Source organism: Rhincodon typus, unplaced genomic scaffold (genome assembly GCF_021869965.1).
Source record: "Rhincodon typus isolate 14 unplaced genomic scaffold, sRhiTyp1.1 hic_rhity00000057, whole genome shotgun sequence".
In the NCBI taxonomy this organism is placed as follows: Eukaryota; Metazoa; Chordata; class Chondrichthyes; order Orectolobiformes; family Rhincodontidae; genus Rhincodon; species Rhincodon typus.
The window spans coordinates 19,082-19,474 of NW_025965695.1; the positions used below are offsets into that span (position 1 = coordinate 19,082).

The 393-nt window shown below is 62.3% G+C and overlaps 1 protein-coding gene across 1 annotated transcript in view; it reads right to left on the bottom strand.

Moving 5' to 3' along the window:
* LOC125488188 (kin of IRRE-like protein 1) overlaps positions 1-393 on the bottom strand; it is an 8,032-nt gene that overhangs the window by 2,684 nt on the left and 4,955 nt on the right. The window contains exon 3 of the mRNA XM_048621116.1: positions 60-217. Coding sequence (XP_048477073.1) covers positions 60-217 — 158 coding nt within the window. The remainder of the gene's footprint in view (positions 1-59; positions 218-393) is intronic.

The following is a 393-nucleotide window of genomic DNA, read 5'->3' on the forward strand; positions in this document are numbered from 1 at the left end:
GGGGTGGGGGGGGGGAGGGGGGAGTTGCGGGGTGGGCCTTGTCTGTGGGTGAACTGTACGTGTGTGGAGCTGGTCCCTTGCTGTCTCACTCCCGCGCTGTACCACTCAATCCCAGCCGCTGGTTTGGCTCCCTCTACCCTGCATGTCAGGTTGTACGGGATTCCAGCTCGGAGAAGGATCTCCGGACCCCCATCGATCACTGGCTCATCTGGAGGGACTGTGGAGAGAGGAGGCACACACTGTTAGAACGGGAATAGGGAGGGGCAGGGGGGCTGGAGGGAGTTAGAGAGCTAGGGAGGGGTGTAGGGGCATGAGGGGGTTACAGAGATAGGGAGGGGTGAAGGGGCATGAGGGGGTTACAGAGATAGGGAGGGGTGTAGGGGCTGGAGGAGG